The 17706-nt window shown below is 36.6% G+C and overlaps 1 protein-coding gene across 3 annotated transcripts in view; it reads right to left on the reverse strand.

Moving 5' to 3' along the window:
• fzr (fizzy-related) overlaps positions 1 to 15137 on the reverse strand; it is a 34811-nt gene extending 19674 nt beyond the window's left edge. Inside the window, exons 1-5 of one of the 3 annotated variants that reach the window (XM_067113777.1) lie at positions 14864 to 15137; positions 9713 to 9789; positions 7626 to 7742; positions 5695 to 5874; positions 5387 to 5521 (exon numbers count right to left, since the gene is read on the reverse strand). In XM_067113777.1, the coding sequence (XP_066969878.1) occupies positions 5387 to 5521; positions 5695 to 5874; positions 7626 to 7742; positions 9713 to 9787 (507 nt within the window). In that variant the 5' untranslated portion in view covers positions 9788 to 9789; positions 14864 to 15137. Of the gene's footprint in view, positions 1 to 5386; positions 5522 to 5694; positions 5875 to 7625; positions 7743 to 9712; positions 9790 to 13111; positions 13243 to 13368; positions 13407 to 14863 lie in introns of those variants that run through there. The other 2 variants (XM_067113608.1, XM_067113696.1) reach the window with 2 other exon arrangements.
• Positions 15138 to 17706: the final 2569 nt, after the last annotated feature.

Raw genomic sequence — 17706 nt, forward strand, 5'->3', positions numbered from 1 at the left:
TCTCCTCTCTCTCGCTCTTCCTTTGGTCTTACTGAATATGACTCCCACTATCATATCTCACCCTTCACCTCAAAAACTAATTTTCAAACAATCATTATCCTCTCACAAGAAGTGTCGCTACTTTCTTCTATCAAGACTTCACACAATAAGTCCCTAGCACCATGGTGAAGATGTCAGATGTGCCAAGGGCAAAAAGAGAGAACTCTACATAGACAATCTGGAGGATCTCCATGTAATTTCATAAAACAAAAGGAAGTGATTTTTCCTCAGTCTTCTAGACTGGCCTCAGCTACAGGCCCGAGATCATTAGTCAAGACAGAGGAGCTCTCTCAAGGGTTTAAGCTTCCCAGAGCTAAAGCAGTGTCTGTATCCTCAATAGCATCTACAGTAGCAAGAAAGGTTTCAAGGGAAGTTTTGATAAATCTGTGACAATAACACACTTTTACTCCCCGAAGCATGACCAAAACATTTCTATGGATGGAGAAAACTATTCAACCCACACAAAGATGAAGCCTCCACAGGCTATTAATAGTGCTGTTCCACATGAATGGATGCAGATGAGTTTTTATGGGAATTTCTTGTTCTACTGTATTAGCAAGGAGTGGGTCCTGGGAACTACCAGCCAACTCTTGGTAGGTCCATCAATCAGCCTTGATGACCTTTCCAAGATCAGATCAGTAGACTTTATTTTTCCCTACGACAAGCCTCCATTCTTAATACTTAGGTGCTGAACTTCTCCCTCGCCAACTTGATTTTAAAGATGAGGAACAGTCCGTGGAAGGCTTTACAACATGCTTGCTTCATAAGATTTTGACACCTAAAGAATGGCAGATATCATGGACCAACATCTGGTTAGGGAGATTTCAGAGATGCTGGAAGCTATATGACTTGGGTTGTCATGAGGTCCCAAAGCTATACTATTCCTACAAACCTCTACTATCCCGGTGATCACAGCAAGAGAGACCATTTCTGCAACATCCCTTCTCCTCAGGCCCAAGAACAGAGGTCACACAAGACTCTTGGAACCCCAGCCAAGAGATATTACCCTTAAACACCAAATACTCAAAGGGCACAGCATCTATCCTACTGCCAGGAAGAGGGTAAATCATCCCCTACCAAAGGACATGCCTGCACCACTGGGGGCTTGTTTCTAGTTTCTAGTAACAGTGGCAGGAGATAAGGATAAGGGTAGTAACAACACTGAAGAATGGTAACTTACATTTCTGGAAACAAAACCCCACTGGCCTCAAAACTAATTCCCAGGTAAATGAAGAAGTTCCTCACACTGGGCATTACGGTGAGGTCGAAGTTGGCCAAGGAAGTTACAGAGGCAGTGACAGCAAACATGAAGGGGTTCCACATTTTACTCTCTGTTGTACTTTAAGTCTTTAGGGGTTGGAGACCCATCGCTGGCATCTGAAACTAACGCCCTTTTGGATGGAAACTATATGTCTGGCATGCTATTCCACCTGGAATGATATACCCGGTGTACAGCCTCTTCAGCCGTGGCACTTCACCTGCACCTGCAATACCTATCCAAGCTGGGCCTGGTTTTCAAACAGGACACGTTAATAGTTGCAGTAGGAGCAGTATCAACTTATTCTACCTACTGCCACAATCTCTCTCTGGTTAAGGAAAGTCCGAGTCTGTGGCTTTGAAGGTAAACTTTGATATTAATATAATTTTAAATAATGCAACCCGTACATCCCTATCTATCTATGTAAAATTCTATTTAAGGGGTTCCATGAATAAATCCCTGGAATTGCACTGAATAGGGCCCTAAATAACTGCAAGTCAAGTTCTGTCTCAACCTAAAAGGGGGAGGGGAGATGTCAGATTCCTCCTCAAAAAGCCATCCTCTGACACAAAGGCATAGCTACCAGGGAACCTGTGACTACTCCTCACCTTACTGGTAAGAGTCGACCTCCTCTTACTGCAGTGCAGTAAACCCCCTGTCCTTGTGGTCTCACGATTCGCGGACTCACCTATTTGCAGATTTCTCTATGGAACACACATATGCATTATTTGCTGAAAATTTGCCCATTTGCCATATTTTTCACTGATTACTGTATTTTCATATAATTTTCATGACTATTTTTTACTAATTACTGTATTTTCATATAATTTTTTATGACTAAATGCATTTTTGTGATAAAACTATTAAAATACTCAGGTACACAGGTAGTGCTCAAGTTACGATAATTCGCCTTACAATAATTCGATACCAATACGACAATATTTATAATATATTTTTAAATTTTGCGTGGGCGCAGGCAGCAGCATACAATCAGGCAGAGAGAGAGACCAAATTACAAAAGACCAACTTCTTTTCCACCATCTCTTTATCCCATCTTCTTGTTAAAAAGGTAAAAGAGAATGATAAAAGTATTGTTGGTAACGCTATACTCGTGTAAATGCGTACAGCCATAAACAACTGAAAGAGAAACTGTTGTTTTGCTTACAATCGAATCGGGTAACAACAGCCGTTTTGCCTGTATTTCAACCATCGTATGGTAGTAAACAATTACTGTAGTTATAGTACAAATGACGTTAAGTAGAATACGACTGATATATTTTTACATTACATCCTTATTCGGTATGGATAAAAGATTGGCAAGGAAATACACTGCTAAATTTAAGCTGCAAGTTGTAGCTGACCCTGAGAAAACAATGTTCAAGCTGCTAGAGACTATAAATCATCGTGCATCAGGTAACATGGATGAAACTCGACCGTAATTAAAATTGGAGAGAAAGTATTTTAATCAAAACTACTGGGCAAGAAAGAACACATATTATTGCTATTTTTATGCCGATAAATGATAAATAGGTAAAACTCATATTATGATGAAATCAAGTGAAAATAGCGAACGGAATCTTGATTTTTTTTTACACAAAACAAATATTTCTCCAAACGGCCAACATCATCTACTAATGGAAAAAATAGCTAAATTAATTTCAAAACGAGACACACGTATTTAAGTTATATTTCTACTTAAAAACACTTCGTATACCAAAAAATAGCCTTGCCCCATATAAATAAAGTATCTAGAGATTCATTTATGCTAACTAGAAGCAAGAAAAGCGCTCTGAACTGAGTTAAATATGGCGAAATAAACTTAACGCATAATCGGTTTCCAAACCACAACATTGATCGCTATGATTGCAATTTATAATACAAAAGCAATATAAGAATATATATACAATATTATTGAATACAGTGAATTAAAGCATAACATTTTAAAATATCCATGGAAAAGATGCATATTCATTATGTTGATATTTGTATAATAGGATATTATGTATATAATAGGATATGTGATTACAGAGTACAGTATAATGTAGGCTAGGCAACCGTTTATGTATATGATATACTGTAGTGTAGGCTAAACTAATTTTTGTTTGTTATTCAATTTCTCTTTGTACTGAATTATCATAAACCACTCAGCATGAACCTCCAGAATTAGCTGATATTAATAATTACTATAATGTGAATGTATAGCGTATACTTTATAGTGTAGGCTAGGCTACCATATATGTATACATGTACTGAATACCCTAGTGTAGGCTAGGCTATACTTGAGATACGTTTTTTCCAACAAATGATGGGTTTTTTGGAACCTAACCCCATTGTAAGTAGGATAATATCTGTATAAGCATTTTTAGTTTTTTTGTGTGAGTTTGACCTATCAAAATAGGCAGTTCTAAGAATACGCAGATTTTAGCTATTCACAGGGGGTGTGGTACACATCCCCTGCGAATACGGGGGTTTACTGTACACCCAAAGTATAACCTATTACTTTACTAGTACTAGGGAACTGACTAGGTCACAATCCTTTGTCAGCCTGAAGACCTCAGTTGGAGCTACTTGCCTTCAACTGACAGCGTTAATGGTCCAACACCCGTGTATTTAAACAGCTTCAAAAGGACTTCTGGGCATGTCTATGTAAAACTGCCTTTCCCTTGACCGCCCTAAAATCGGCTGGTTCAAACTACACAGAGAATTATATACTGTACTATATATTAGTTTAGTTTTCACCAATAGTGGTGCTCAGAGACCCAGATGAATAATTTGGCAGGTTGGAATAGGAGCTTTTCCTCTTTTGTGGTGTCCAAAGACTGCTGTCTCCACAGTTTACACTACCTTAAAGTAACAGGATTGTACAAGAAAAAATTTATACTTAACAAATTGTTCCTAACGAAATATCAATCTGTACCACAATTACCGTTTCAATTCTTAACAAGTGACATTCTATAATTCTGTACTATCTACTAACAGCATTCATTAACTATCTTACAACTTTCAATTCAAGAATTAAAGTACAGGCAGTCCCCGGTTTACGACGGTTCCGGCTTACGACGTTCCGAGGTTACGACGCTTTTCAAATATATTCATCAGAAATTATTTCCTGGCTTACGACGCATGTTCCGGGTTACGACGCGTCAGACACCGATCCGACGGAAGAAATATGGCCCCAAAATGGCAGAATAATCATAATTTGAAGGTTTTTTGATGTAAAACTCAATAATAATGCAGTTTACATCGTTTTCAATGCACCCAGAGCATTAAAAGTAAGGTTTTCTTATGATTTTTGACGATTTTCGACGATTTTCCGGCTTACGACGATTTTCGGGTTACGACGCTGGCGCAGAACGGAACCCCGTCAGAAAACCGGGACCGCCTGTACATCCAATGTCAGATTTTAAAAATTCAAATACTGCAGGCTAAAAAATATTTTTCTCCAAATATTTAACTGTGGCTGTTATGAAGAAAACATTTTGATAAATCCACAACTTTAAGGAAGCCTACTTTTGTAGTCAATTGAATTTTAAAATACTACGAAAGTTCTTTTTTTCTAACATTTTAAAGCTGACATCGTTTTTACTTCTAAAGCCAGAGATTAAATAGTTAACTGCAAAATAAAACGTACTCTTTTGTGACAAACATGATTTTCCCAGGCTTCTTTTAAACATCCAATAATGATTTGACAGATTTTTAAAAATCAGGCTTTAAAACCAAACACTGGGGCACCTTCAGCCATTCAGTGCTTAAGACAGTGAAAAGAGGGACTTGGAGAGATTGAGATGGACAACAAGAGAGAGGGATTCAGAAAATAAAGTGCACTGACAGCACTACCCCCTACTGGATTTTACTAATAAATAAAAAAAATTGCAAAAACATGTCATAATATACGGCCAAAAATAAAACCATCATCACAGCATAACATTACACTGATCAGTCACCAAATAAGGGCTTCAATACACAGACATACTAGTTACCATACTTGACACAACAGAATAATCTCCACTCTAAATGAAGTTCGTTTCACAAGGAATTCTAATCACAAAAAATGTACAAAACACTACCTCCTTGGTAAGAAACACAAACCTTGAACGGGATCTTTGATATTTTCCTAGCTGCTTTCCTGGGCGACCTCAGTAACTTCTGACTTTTTGCACTAACTGGAGAGAGTGAATACGGGGATAACGTGTCCTCTCTTTGATGACTTTTACGTGGTGAAAACTGCAGAGAGGAGGATGAAATCAACAGATCATTTTTCACAAACTTAGTTAATAATTTCATATTTCCATAACACATCAAGAAATTGTATATAAAACTATATCAGAGGTTTAACTGCAGCATAAAATCAGTCAGATTAAAGAACTGAGTGAGTGGTAAATTTTCCCTTTACATACATGATATAAATTTGGATTCTGTACAGGTGATAACGCTCTTCTTTCATCCGGAGTGTCTCTTAAATCTTCAATGTTTGTACCTAAAAGTTCATTACGTAATAACGTCGTGTATGCCACACCATCCTTGCCCTCTCCTCCTTCTCGACCTTTTCGAACTTCTGTATTTGACCTGTTGTTTTCCTGAAGTAATACAAAGCATAATGCTAATAAAAACACTGCAACCTTCTAATTCTGGATTACAGAAAGCTAAAATAAAATCATACAAAAGGAAACATAAATCAAAAGTTAATCACATATATATTGCCTCTATATTAAGACACTATAAACAAAGATAAAATTCTTAAAAAAAAAAAATAGTTTAAGGAATAAATAAAATTTGCAAACATAATGTTTTCTAAACAGATCTGGTATGCTTAGGCATATAAGTGTTTGTTGCTTTACAATTGTCCTTTCATCAAATGCTCCCCTTAAGGGGTAATGCCTGCAGTGTGCCTTATACAACACACTGCAAGCATTACTAATGGGACTTTGCAGTGTCCCTGCAGTCACAACTACTTTTCTTTCTTCCTTTTGGTCTATCTGTTCATCATCATCATCATAAAGGTTTATATTTGGGGCCTTCCAATCAGATGTCACTGTTTGTAATTTGTTCTATGTTTTTATATTTCTTTCAATTCATGAGGCTGCTGACTTGAAGTCTGCATACCTCTGGCCTTGTCTCACTTAGATATCTTAACTTCCTAAAGTTTTTCTTGTTCCTTTTCAATTCTCTTTTACAACCCAATCCTCTGGGTGAGTCCTACAGGAGTCCAGAAATGTGACTTGATGCTCTAATCAAACTGTTTCATAGTAATAACGGTGATAACTTTCTAATGACAATAATTACTTTCAACTTTCCATAATATTGTGGGCATTGAAATGGAGAATGAAAGAACTTTTGGTAATCTATTTAACTCTAAATATCAAAGTATTCTGATGGTGTACATTACTTCTCCCATAATAATTATTGTTAAATTACTTTTAAACTTTGTGACTCTTTGATTATTAAATAAATTCTTCAGTGAACCTCCTCAACTATGGACAAACCAAGGTAAATTCCACATCTAAGTTTGTAAATCAAATTTCTTAAAATAACGAGTACATTACTCTCAACCTATGAATACTTGCTCACAGAAAATACCTGTTTTATGATAAGAGTTACAAATTTAAGCCTTCTAATACTGATTTTTTTTACAGGACTTCCTTCTGGTGTCAGTTCTCCTCTGGCATACAAAATTAACTGAAAATACAAGCTCTCCTCAGCAAGGTTCCATGAAGGTTGCAACACACCATCTGGGAGTGCCTAATTCATACCCTATCACACCTAGGTAAGCCAAAAATAAAATATGCACCCACCAACCTCCTTAGCTGATAATTCTAAAATGTATACAGTCTACTAAAATGACCACTTAACAATTAGTATAAAATAAAAGTTCAATGTATTGTTTTTTTTTTTTTTACGTTACCCTAAGCAACGAGCATACATATCCCTTTTCCTGAATGGGAATCAACTCTGGTTAACTAAACCCTATGCACAGTATATGACTTGAGTGATGATACTAATAATAATAATTCTGTTTTGAGTAACAATTAACACCCCTAATCAAAGAAAAGACTAAATGGGCCATTATGCATCCCATTAATTTGTGGACACCAACAAAAAATTTTACAAATGCAAAGGGAGAGGGTCTTTGACACAACATTGTACTTACTGGAAGATATCATATACTAAATAATTTAATGTGCACTAAGAGCCTCAGCAAACCATTTGCTCAAAATATCAAAATATCAACGCTACTCATCCCTTATCAAATCTTTTCTCTTTACAAAAAGATATTTGCTTCAGATACAGAAAATATTACATTATACTGTATTATACAATTAAAACTTACCTGTATTAGTGCAAAATTCACATCCCAATTGGCACCAGCACGCGTTGGTATAAATCTATCCCCTGTTCGGTCTTTGTTCGGAGACTGGATGGAGTTGAAGGTTAGCTGTCGGCGAGGCTGTTGAAATGTTTATTATAGTAAGGAATATGATGAAATAAAAGGAATACAGTAGCCACTATGAAACATTATCATTCAAGCTTCAAATCTAATAGCATCTTCAGAGGATACAACTCGAAATGCCTTGGAATTACACAGTGAAGTAAACTTCTGGTTCTTTGACAATACAGGCAGTCCCAGGGTCACAACTGGCTCAGCTTATGACACTCTTCAAATATATTCATCAAAAATTATTTCCCAGGTTACAACGCATGTTCCGGGTTTACGATGATGACGGTGCCAATTTGACGGAAGAAATATGGCTCCAAAAAGAGCAGAATGGTAAAAATTTGGAGGTTTTTTAATGAAAAAACTCAATAAAATTGCAGTTTACATTGTTTACAAGACACCTTAAAGATTAAAAGTGAGGTTTTCTTATGAATTTCAACGGAATTTCGAGTTATGACAATTTTTGGCTTACGGCATGGCATCAAAACGGAACCCCCATCATAAACCGGGGACTACCTGTATTCTCAATGACTTCCAGAAATCAAACTCACTCCCACTTAAATATGTTTATCTATCTACAAATTGCTCTTCAAGTGAAACAGCCACCTTCTTTGGGTTTTAGTTTTATCAATTTTACTTTCAATAACTGCAGCCTCTCTCGGTCAGTATGTTTTGTTCATCATTAACCCTGTTTTCCAAAATTTTTTCTTAGATAATGCCTACTGGGTGCTAGCATTACATGTTCTATTATTTTCAATGAATTTGTATCTGAACATGTTCAGACACACTGTAGTCAATCATATTCTTCCGGCAAGCATACACAAAAACCACCTAACCCTTTTAACCATCATCATAATATTTCGGTTTATAAAATAATTACAGGCAGTCCCCAGTTACTGGCGGCATCGGTTAAGTGTTCCACTGTTACAGCGCGTGGTTTGAGACGTTGTTAACTGAACTTTCAGTGCCAGTAAGCAGTTTACTGGCACTGGTAAGCAGTTTATCAGCGTCGGTAACCAATTTAACGGCGCCCATAACTGGTTAACGGTGCTGTTAAGCAGTTTATCGGTGCTATTATCGGCAATTTTCAGTTAGCAGCGCTCGGCCAGGAACAGAACCCCTGCCATTAACCAGGGACTGCTTGTACTTGCTGGGAGCTTTCCTTTTTACTGTAATCACATTTGATAAACCCTTCCCTTATCTTTATTATAAATTTTGCTGCTATTGTTACTTATATATATGTGAGGTAATGTTAAGCTAAAATGGCAAAATGTTTACATTTTATTTACTTATCCTCTCTGTAACCTCACCTCTTGTTTGCCAAGATACTATTCTTTGTAACAAAAGTATGCTCACTATAATCTTCAGCACTGAACAAGATACACAAGTTTTTGTTTTAAAAAGGAGTAAATCAAAACAATACTACATAAACTACTTCCCTATCAGTGGATAACAGAGAAATTTTTTGGTCGACATAAAATTGTTTACCTTATTCCTTTGAATGTTTGCTAATTAGAACAAACAAGAGTTAAAGGAATACACGAGGATGACCTACTATATTACATAAACAATGCAATGACTATTAACCACAGGGCATAAGATGATGATAAAATGCTGTATGAGAATAAGTTCACCAAGAGAGAGAGAGATGAGGCTTAGCACATAGATGACGCTTCTAAAATACTATCTAAATGGGTAACACAAACACTTTGCTTTCTTCAGAATAGTAACACTTTCTCCATCCAGCACCTAAAAATATAATCACCTTTTATATTTACAGCAATAGTGTCCTGGTAATTTCTTTAATTCTACAGATTTCACCATTTCAATAAAATCCTGTTGTTAAGCCAATCATGCCCTCCCATAAATCCACCCAGTACTTTCACAGTCCAAGCAAGAATGATAAAATCTACTGCATAGTCATGAAAAATCCTTTGAAGCAATTAAAATCTTAATGTGTAATTAGATCTCCCCATACTTACCGATATGGGAGACGCAGGTGAATTTATAGGCCCGTTCTGCTGGCGTAAGAGACGACGTTCATATTCCCGATCCATTTCTGAAAATAACACGTGATGAGCAACCTTGTATGGTCCAGTCCCTGCAGTATTTTAACTTGGAAATAGGAAGATTAAGATCATAGCATACTTTATGGTAGTCTCATCCCTCTACTCTTGTTCAACTGATCTTGGTGTGTTTCCTAATATAGGCTAATTAATTTAGAAATATGCTTAAAAAGCACAGAGCTAAAAAGTTACAATTTTACTACAGACACACACAAACCATTTTTTCTTCAAGCTCTCCTTACTTTTTTTGTTTTCCCTTTATTTCTTACTCCCTAACTTGATATAGAGAATGAGGAGGAATAACCTGTATAAAGAATGCACAAGAAATTTTCAACTGCCAAAAACTTAAGGGACCACACTTGGACCATAACTAAGCTAGGTGGCCAGGTAACCAAGGCAGGCAATATGCTAGGCCTAGCCCTAGATGTCTCGACACCTAGTCTATTTTCTAATTAAGAAATACACACAACTGGTTACTAATTTACCTAGTGGCTAAAAGACGACCAACATACTGATTTACCGAATTGTTGAACTCATCGGATGGTTGGTTACTGTAAGATAACTGACAGCTACAGCTAAGTTAGTAGCCCTTATGTCTATGCTACAGTATATTATCCACAATCAGATTTTGTTACTAATGGCCATGGAACACTCGACGAAGTTTAACTTACAAAAAGTTGATAAAACTACTACATCATTAGTAACGAATGGCTGCAATGCAACCAAGAGAGCACAGTGTACACAACCAAATAATTCACATTACGATGTGGACATGTGAATTATATTACCTTACTCTCAACTCAGCTGTAAATTCCTATACCATTACCTGATCTACATTAAAAGAATGAGGCTTTCAAAAAAGAAAACCCAAGAAAAACACTTATATGGGCAAATCGTTTCATTTTTATCAAAGTATCACAACCAAATATCATACTGTAAATGATGAGACCACCAAACTATAAATTGTGCATGTATCAAAATCATGAAACTGTAATAGTGGATATTTCTATATCAGTGCTCTGAGACTTTGTATATAATCCCATTACAACAAATAATCAGAACTCTGAAACTTTGTAATCCCATTACAACAAATAATCAGAACTCTGAAACTTTGTAATCCCATTACAACAAATAATAACTATCAACAGTAATTTACTAATAACTTTTATCTACTCTAAGTTTAATCATTGCTATAAACTTATATAAAAAAATACTAAATACAATATATACCTATATCGTCAAAATATTCTAGCTCACACAGATGCTACAGTGCAGGAATATAATCCTTATTGACAATTTTGCAAAGGCAAAGCCTGAATTATTAAGCAGGAAACTGATTTGCTATTACAGTAGTCAGTTTGATTAATATTCAACGTAAGTATAACCTACACCTACCCAGACTAGCCTACAGGCTAAGGGTTTTCCATATTTTGCAAAAGTATGTAATGCCATTAATCCAACCACTTTTGAATGACCTCACACCACAATTCCAAGTAATGGTGCCCATAATCCAGGTGGTAACACCGAATCATTTGAGCGGCCTCACCCACTTTTTAATTCCATTCTAGATCTCCAAGTTACGATCCAACAAATTCTTCATCGAATAAAAAAAAAGCAAAAAATATTACAAAAGTGGTAATCACAACAATTCACACTCTACTATTTCCCTTTCTAAACATTTTACTCTGAGAACAATACGCAACCATTCAATGCAAGCTGCTAAACAATAACAGCAAGTAAAAAATGTGTCAAAGTTTCTTTGGTGCAATCAAGTTCTCTGTACAGCATTATATGCTGTATGAAACTCAGCCATGGCCCGGTGGTGGCCTGTGTTGTTGGCACCTATAGCGGTGCCAGATGCACGATCATAGCTAACTTTAACCTTAAATAATATATAAAAAAACTACTGAGGCTAAAGGGCTGCAATTTGGTATGTTCGATAACTGGAAAGTGGATTACCAACATACCAAAAGTCCTAACAACAAAATACTACATTTCTATCGTAAACAATTCACTAATGCATCGTCCACTCCTGGATGTCTGAGGTAGCCAGATGTACAATATGGCTGGAAAATTGTTCCCGCCACAGTTTCGCTACTTTGTTGGAGTAAAGTACTGTAAACAATCATTCTCATATATTTTATGTGGTATTGTGAGTGAATCGAGAACAAAATGTGCATAATTACAATCACAAAAGCACTGTGGAGCTTCAGTTGTGATGTCAGTAAGGATAAAACCATGGATTAAAGGTAAAAATGCATCTCAGTTCAACCACGTGACAGATGGGAATTCCATGTCTCACATTTTCACTAGTATAGACAACAAAATGTCCTTTTATCGTGCTGATTAAAACTAAAATCTTGAGAAATGTCTATAAACATTACATATATATGCAATTACTGTCAGTACACCATTACATGAGTGCTGGGAAGGAAGTGTCCAATCGCCATGCATTTTGCATCAGTATTTGGCAGGATGCCGTATTGGATTCAAAATTGCCTTCAACACTTATTTTACAGACTTCACAAGCTTATTTTAGTTCGTATGGCAGTTTCCTATAGCTCATTTTGTTAATGAAGCTTCAATCTTTTGAAAGGTTTTCTTAAAGGTTTAATTTTTTGCTATTTCTCTAATTAAATATCGAGTGAAAAGTGAAAATTCTGCCACCCATGTGTCTCACGCCTCATCGTTTTACCCTAGTAACTTTTCTCTAGGCTATGATAAATATTCCTTGCATATATGCCTACATACAGCGATCTCTCTTTTGTGGACTTTCTAGGTATTGTTGATGAAAAGCTTAGGCTCTACAAAACCTGTTTTCTTTTTTGCAACTTCGTCTTGAAGATTTTTATATACAGTGTACTTAGGCTATGTACATAAGTACACAAATTGCCATTGTTTCTCTACAAACCTAGTGAGTATATAGTTTACTCACACTACACAGGGTAATTTTGATGAGAATAAGGGTACAACGATCATAAGTAAAACCTGCACGAGGTTGCGTCAATGACTTAGGCAAGATCACTAAGGCTATTTTAGGCTACGGCCCACGAACCCTTTGCAACAGGAAAAGAAAACTTTCTGAAAAAAAAAAAAAACAGATCTATCGGCGCAAACCGATGGATAAACCAGGGGATATTATGCAAAGACTAGGAATGACCTAGGAATGAATAGTCTAGCCTATGGCGACTCGAGACTATCGTAGCGTAAGTCCTGGCCTGGCCTACCCTAGGCTAAACCTTCGCTGGTCTAGGCCTCTCCCCGAGGAAAACGTGAGTTATAGAGCTGTTCTAAGGTAATTAAGGCAATACATACCTGTATTCGCTTTAAAACACTTCAACAGTGACCATCTGGTACCTGCGTAAGGTAGACTTGACAATTAACGGACAGATAATGACCCCACAGAGAAATCTAGACGGATAACCATGTTTAATTTTCCCCTTTAAAAGGCTGGAAGCTCAATTTGCTAAAGTATCCTTATTTGTTAGCTAGTTTTTAACTGCACAATATATAAATTTACAGTCCAAAGGACTCAAAAGAAGAAAGAAATAACTAAATATTCGGTGGCTTACTTATTACAACAACAGTAAACAAGAAATCCAATATGGCGTCTGTTTTGATTTTAGACTACCGTGTTCCATCACATTTTGTATACAATCATCAATCTCAATAAAAGCAAATCTAACGTATATTTTTATCTCCCATAAGTAAATATTTCTATAAAATTTTAAATAAATTGTAAATATCCTGCTACTTCTCAAGGAATCCTAACTGGTCAACATACAGAAATAACACGAATGCAACCTAAGCCAGAGATCCGATCGAACAATTATTCAGTGACAACCAGGAAGATAAACAGGGCAAAAGCTGACATATCACACATCCGTTTTTTAGATGTTGCTTTTTAACCCTCTACAATCGTGCAGCAAAAACACGAATTAAACTGTTTAATAACGCTTCCGATTAATAGACATTTTATTTTCGTTAAAATCTCTAATGTAGCATGATAAAGTTACGAATATAGTTAACGCTTCCGCTTTAGAAAGAGTTTGTCTTCCCAATATGTGAATTCAAATTCATCAAGGAATACACCAGACAAAATAAAACTGAATCCTCTATTTCATGGTCATATTCGGTACAGAAGTTCCATATCTATGTATTAAGGAATCAATCTTCACAGGACAAGGAGTCAAAATCTCAAACAAATCTTCCTACTCAGATTTTTTTCCCCTTTAGTGCCTCATTCTCAAGTACTCAAGTTTTAATTTTGAAATAAAAACTGAAGTATAACAGATTCCTCCTATACAGTTTTGTAAAAACGTAAAATAAAATAAAATAAACATCACCCTACGGAAGTTCACTTGCTACTTCACAAATGCTTCTTTGCTAAATAAACACTTGTGTTAGCAATCTGTAAAACTTCAATCAGGTCATACGTACATATAAACATGCACACACCCACACACGTCTGCAAATGCACAACCACTCTCATAGTTACTGACTTTCGCTCAACTGCCTTAAAATAGCGTAACAACTAAAGCAGAATGCATTTTGATTATAAGATAAACTCGCGTCAGCATAAGAAATGACAAAAACATTCTCTCCAGGAAGTTCATCTATTGCTCTTTTTTTGCTGTCTTTCTTATAACTCACAATACTCCAGAAAATATTATGTAAAATACACTGGCAAGTGATAAAGCTTCCCCATAAGTTAAAAAATCGTCCAAGCATTGGTCAGTGTTGAGAGAAAACAAGACCCTAAAAATTCTGCCGTCATATTTTAGTTTCTATTCACCTCGTATGTGCGTTAAATTGAGGCAGTCTCGCTCATGCTCATGGATTCAGCAAACAGAGATCTCTCGGAGGGTGAACCATTCAAGTCATTATCAACAATCTTGTTTTCTAAACAAACAACACTCTCAGGTAAATTAGTAGTTCACGCGGCTAGGGCACTTTCTGACACCAGAAATGATACCCCACCACTTGCTAGTGTCTGTCTGAGGCTGACCACAGCTACCAGTAAAATTCTTTTGGTTGAAATTTCAATAAACGTACCATAAAACCTACTTGCTAACGTTGGAAAGAGAACCTTGTCATGAATACCAGACAGCTCAACTATCTAGTAGGTCCTGTGCTCCGGTGGCAATTGGAAGAAAATTCTCACCGGTCATTGGGTGTGTTAGGCTTACCCCCGTTCTAAATACAGAACAGAAGTGGCCTCACGTGATCTAAAAAAAAAAAAAAAATCAGGCCTGGCTAAGATCTGCCTGATACACAGACGAAGTAAACCGCCACGAAGACAGTTTGACTGTCCTTTCACTAAACGAGTTTTCTTTACTGCTTCAATCATAGTAGTTATAGCTATTTGCGCTCCATTGTCAAACTGTAATGTACCACTAACAGGCCAATGAAGTGATGTTAGGAGTATCATCAATTTCTGAACCATGGAAGTCATATTCTTCAACAACTTAATTTATAACCAAGGTCAACAGATGGATTGCTTTCTTCTGAAAGTTCCTAAAACTGACTGAACGGCAACATTTATAGGCCTACTTTCAACTATGACTTACTCGTTAATGAGCTAATTTATAGTTATTACAATTAATAGCCTTAAAATTATACCGTTTTCATATTACAAGCCGCTGGTCACGAGTAGGAATGCAAAATTTCAATATATTGCATAGTACCAAATCGCCTGCTGGTGTTATTTTACCATACTGCTTACATCTCAGTCATGATCCGTATAAGGAAATGTGTTACTGAATGCCTTGCTCCCAGAGAAGTGCCTGTACTTATGATCAACCAGTTTTATTCGTAACCATGAATACCCTTATTAATATTACTGAGTCACTTATGACTGCCCTCGAGTCACCGAAGAGGTTCATAATCATCCACGAAGTTTGGGGGCAAATCCAGACGAATTATAACAGGATGTTTGTCGACCCTACCTAGTCTCTATCGTAAGCAGCATCATGGGCAGGGAGTTGTGCTGGGCTCGATAAACAGGATCCTAACAACCAACTCTATTACTATTTTTTATTTGCTCGATGAAAACGTTCGCTGAAAAATAACTACTTTTTTTCGAAAGTGTGGAGTTGCTATTTGCGTCCTTATTGACCAATGCCGGACAGGTGTTCGGTGTGAGTGGTTGGTCTATAGGCCTAAATTTCATGACTACAAGTCTTTTTATAACTGCTGAATAGTTGGTACAACCAGGACTGTGTAATTTGCCCATTATTGAAGACAACCGCCCTCAATCTTCCTGGTGGTAATGAGAGACACGCGCTCACACGCACGGGCGCGCGGCATACACACATACGTATATATATAATATATATACATATGTCTCAATACTGCTAGGAAGATTCAAGACTGGTCCTGACCAGTTTCAACTGTATTTCTAAGGCTATGAGATATTTATAAATCCCTTTTCAGAGTTATTATATTTATATATATATATATATATATATATATATATATATATATATATATATATATATATACATATACACACACACACACACAAGCACATAATTTAATCTCCGATTCTTCCTGTACGAAAATGTTGACATTTGAAAATGAGTTTTAGTGTTCTTTTCCTGACTGCACCATGTATTGTCGATAGTGACACGTACTATGCCATTTTTCCATTCAAAATGTATAACATCTGAGCCATCAAAATGAAAAAAAAAGAAATAGGAAATCATGGCTGACAATGAAAAGTTGCCAGTTAGTGACTATATTGAATGGGAGACAATGGAAGCACCTGACAGCACTTTTTGTATCCAGTCGCTAGACAATAGCTGGTAAATCATTTCTGCTGAATCGTTTGGGGCTTTACAATCGCGTTGATTACGACACTACCACGACTTTTTTTTTTCTTTATTATGGATAAGGCTCTGTGCCTGATTGTACGCCTGCTACCAAGTGCATTTCATGTGTAATTAACACTCACGTCACTTGACGCTAATCCTCAGGTTTTCGAAGAAGAAGAAGAAAGGCATGGATACAGTGTTTTACCAACGATACTATATTAACAGTATTGTGAGACCGAGTTCGGGACGATTAGGCCGTATTGTTTTCGGCCGTGAACCTGTTAAGCCGTCACAGTTTTAGGACATATGAAGGTTAGGCCGTAAGACATGGCGGAAGCCCCTTGGGACTCTGTGTTTAGTACTAGCCCTTCGGGGATCAAAGTATTATATACACCCATTTCGACCGTTTGCCAGTTTGGATGTTACGGCCTAATGACTTACGGCCGAAACAAGGACCCGTGAGACCGAGGAAGAGAATTCTTGCTCTCAAACACTGATTGTCATAATTTTTAAGTGACAACGTTATGGAATTCTGCCGTTTTCGTATGAACACTGTACAGTGAGATGAACTTAAACTTGCTCTTGGAGTCTTCTCTCCTGGTTCTTTAAAAATTCTGTCTATCTGGAGATGAGGTCCTACCTTTTTCTTTCTATTTTATTTGCAAAATATTATCCCATAAAGACTCTAATCGTGAAAATTAATACAACTTTATCAAAATTGCTACATTCCTAATCGGCTTGGTAGAATATCATTCAATACTGCAACTTATGCCATGAGACTGTTTTCTACAGTTTGTTTACATCCTGGAGTTTTCTGGGGTCCTTAGAAATAAAGTCACCGTTGGTTGTCATATTCTTTCTGTTATACAATACCACTCTTGATTATGCAGTGTACCCATATTTTCTTACAATTTTCCTCAGGTCTGATGGTCAATATAAAACAAATACTATCAGAGAGTGCCTTAGGGTGTTTGCAAACATCTGTAAAACAAGTCATAACCACATATTTACAACTTATTGCACATTCATCACAAACGGGTTGAACACAAGTCAACGACTTGTGGTGGTCCTAACCAGGGCTTCATTTGCCAAAGG

This window comes from Macrobrachium rosenbergii, chromosome 1, assembly GCF_040412425.1.
Source record: "Macrobrachium rosenbergii isolate ZJJX-2024 chromosome 1, ASM4041242v1, whole genome shotgun sequence".
NCBI classification, from domain to species: domain Eukaryota; kingdom Metazoa; phylum Arthropoda; class Malacostraca; order Decapoda; family Palaemonidae; genus Macrobrachium; species Macrobrachium rosenbergii.